The 3,259-nt window shown below is 53.1% G+C and overlaps 1 protein-coding gene across 1 annotated transcript; it reads left to right on the top strand.

Annotated features, from left to right (window-relative positions):
- The first annotated feature begins 1,093 nt into the window (after positions 1–1,093).
- Positions 1,094–2,929, top strand: BTG1 (B-cell translocation gene 1, anti-proliferative). The gene is made up of 2 exons (XM_006870725.1): positions 1,094–1,542; positions 2,426–2,929. The coding sequence occupies exons 1-2, from the start codon at positions 1,395–1,397 to the stop codon at positions 2,791–2,793; spliced, it is 516 nt and encodes a 171-aa protein (XP_006870787.1). The 5' UTR covers positions 1,094–1,394; the 3' UTR covers positions 2,794–2,929.
- The last annotated feature ends 330 nt before the right edge of the window (positions 2,930–3,259 follow it).

The following is a 3,259-nucleotide window of genomic DNA, read 5'->3' as shown; positions in this document are numbered from 1 at the left end:
GTCTTAGGCCTAATCGTTTTAGCAGTTACATCTCGCATTGTTTTGAGTTTTTCTCTTCTCCAAAATTCTCCAAGTAGGGTTGCAAATAAATTTTAATGTCTATGAATACTTTCAAAAAGTTCACATTTATTTATTTTTGTAAAAAGGAACAAGACAATTCGGTGTCTCGGATAGCATTTATTTGTACTAGAATAAAAGAAAACAATCCTTGGTCTTGTGTCTACACGTTTAAAAATGCGTTTCACTTCCCCTCCGCCCCCCCCCAACACAGGGTAAGCTTTACAGGACCCACATAACTGTTTTTCCCATCTGCATTAAGCTGAATTCAGGTCACGTTCTCACTTTTTTCTCTCGTGACTCTCGTAACGTTGAAACAGAAAAGCATAAAAACCTTTTATCCATTCACTTTGCAAGGAAACTTGTACACACGCACACCCTCTTACACTCGCCATCCCCGGGGTTGAGCAGAAAGGACTCCGCGGCCGCAGCCTGTCCCTGGGGCAGAACGCACAGCGAGGACGCATTCCCTCCGCAGCGCGCTTGCAGGCACCCACAATCCTGGCATCCACACCGCGCCGCACGCTCCTCTCGCTGGCGGAGTCCCAGAGCCGGGACGGGAATGTAAACACAGAGTACGCGCGGGGGCCGGCGCCGTGTACGTGCAGCACGATCCGAGCAGCCCTGGCTCTAGTCTGCACAGCAACAGCCCTCATATCTGAGGGCCAACAGCGCGCTCCTGCGAGAAACCGTCCTGGCTTAGGGCCTGGCGTTGCTAAAACTTGAAGGAGGAGCTAGCGCAGGAGGCGGAACTTTCACACGCGTACCTTCTGTTTCCTCGCCGCCCCGCCAGCATCTTGGTCTCCGGCAGCCACTCGGGGTTTATTTGTTTACAAGCGGATTACGTCAGCTCCTCCCTCTCTTCTTGGTCTCTGGACCCGCCCCCCAGTCCGCTTTTTCCCGCCCCCTCCAGCTCCGAATCTGTTTACGTCACAATGGTGCGATCTCCGGATTGGATGGAGACTGCTGTCACGCTCCAGGTACGCCACTTCCTTTCCGAGGCACTATAAAAAGTGCTGCACGGCAGCTTCATCTCTTCGCCCCTCGAAGCTGGAAATGCAACTCTTGGAAGTATCGGAGGCTGCGGAGCTGGAGGCGGAGGCGGCTTGGGGGGTCCGAGCGATGTGACCAGGCCGCCGTCACTCGTCTCTCCTGCCGCCTCCCGTCTTGAAAATAACTTTTTTACTAAAAAGAAAGAAAAAAAGTAGCCGTCCGCCCCTCACACTCTCTTTTCCTCTCAGTCCTCTGCCCCGTGAGAGAGCCCGGGGTGGCCGCTCCGCCGTCGGGGCCGCGCCGCCGAGCCCCGGCCGCCCCGGGCCACCCCCTCCGCCGCCCCCATGCATCCCTTCTACACTCGGGCCGCCACCATGATAGGCGAGATCGCCGCCGCCGTGTCTTTCATCTCCAAGTTCCTCCGTACCAAGGGGCTCACGAGCGAGCGACAGCTGCAGACCTTCAGCCAGAGCTTGCAAGAGCTAATGGCAGGTGAGCGGGCCGCGGGCAGTTGGGGGCAGCGGGCCCCGTACCCCGGCAGCGCCCCGGGCCGGCCACGCTCGAGTCCCGCCGTGGGACACTAACGGCGGGTGCCGGCCAGTGTTTGGGGGTTGGGCCGAGGGCGCTCCCACCCCGCCGCCTAGAAAACATGGAGGGAGGGGGACGAGAAGGAAACACAACAAAGAAACTAAAAGCTACCACGGCGTGAGCTGCGGTGCGGTCCAAGAGCCGTCCGCTGATTTGGGGACAAAGGGGCTGCGGGTCTGGGGTTGGCTCGAAGTCCCCTCCCCCAGCTGCCTGCAACCGTTGCGGGTCGTCGGCGGTCGGTCCCGGGTGGCAGCCGCGCCGCTGCCCGGAGCCAGCATGGGACAGACGTGCCCGTCTTCCCGCACCTCCCATCCCTGCCCATTAATCATCGGATTTGTCACCGGTACAATTACAGCTCTGCCCAGAGCGTGGTTGAGGTTGGCTTGTTTTTCTTCCCTTCGGGGTTAACAGTCCCGGTGGTGTGTCCCTTCTCCGAAGCCATAAACTCCATTGTGTTGGCCTGGGGTGGGGTGGAGAAAGTAAACAGGTTCCCGCCTGGCCGTCGATGCCATCCGGCTGGCTGAGGCTGCGCGCGCGATGACTGTTCTGTTGGCTCAGCCGGTTGGTGGTTCCTGGAGGTTGTTTTTGTGCCATTTCTCAAACCTTGGCCTCTCCTTCCCCATCCCCGCACACGCCCAGCTGCGAATGCAGTCCTGGACATTTCAAAAAGTTGATAAGATTTCATTTTTACCCCTGAAGTGAGCCAGCAGAAGGAAATTACCGCCGGAGCTGACAGTAAAGATCTAAGCATTGTTTTTGTTCTGCCTTTTTTTTTTTTTTTTTTTAGAACATTATAAACATCACTGGTTTCCAGAGAAGCCGTGCAAAGGATCAGGTTACCGTTGTATCCGCATCAACCATAAAATGGATCCTCTGATTGGACAGGCAGCACAACGGATTGGACTGAGCAGTCAGGAGCTGTTCAGGCTTCTCCCCAGCGAACTCACACTCTGGGTTGACCCCTACGAAGTGTCCTACAGAATCGGAGAGGATGGCTCCATCTGTGTGCTGTATGAAGCCTCACCAGCAGGAGGTAGCACACAAAATAGCAGCAACATGCAAATGGTAGACAGCAGAATCAGCTGTAAGGAGGAACTTCTCTTGGGTAGAACAAGCCCTTCCAAAAACTACAATATGATGACTGTATCAGGTTAAGATATAGTCTGTGGATGGATCATCTTATAATGGATGGATAAATTTGATTTTTGCTTTGGGTGGGCTCCTCTTGGGGATGGATTATGGAATTTAAACCATGTCACAGCTGTGAAGATCTGGCACAAGATAGAGTGGTTAAAAAAAAAAAAAAAATTTTTTTAAGTGACAGTGCCATAGTTTGGACAGTACCTTTCAATGACTTCATAGCCTGTGAGGCCAAGTTAAATGATCACTTTATTTGCTAGGGAGTGAAGTCCGGGGGTGGTTTCAGTTTCTCCCAGATGTTATACCTAATTTTTCCAACAGTCCCTTTAACACAAAATCTGTATTTCAAAGAACCTTTCTCTGCAGTAGATCTTGCAGAGGAAATTTGCACTATTACACTTGAAAACTGTTAAATCTTTTTGGCAGCTCAGTAGGAAAGCTCAATGTTATAAACATGGTAGTACTGGAAATTTTATGACAA

Source organism: Chrysochloris asiatica, unplaced genomic scaffold (genome assembly GCF_000296735.1).
Source record: "Chrysochloris asiatica unplaced genomic scaffold, ChrAsi1.0 scaffold00149, whole genome shotgun sequence".
Lineage (NCBI taxonomy): Eukaryota > Metazoa > Chordata > Mammalia > Afrosoricida > Chrysochloridae > Chrysochloris > Chrysochloris asiatica.
Note: the sequence above shows the minus strand (reverse complement) of the source record. Positions and strands in the feature narration are given on the sequence as shown.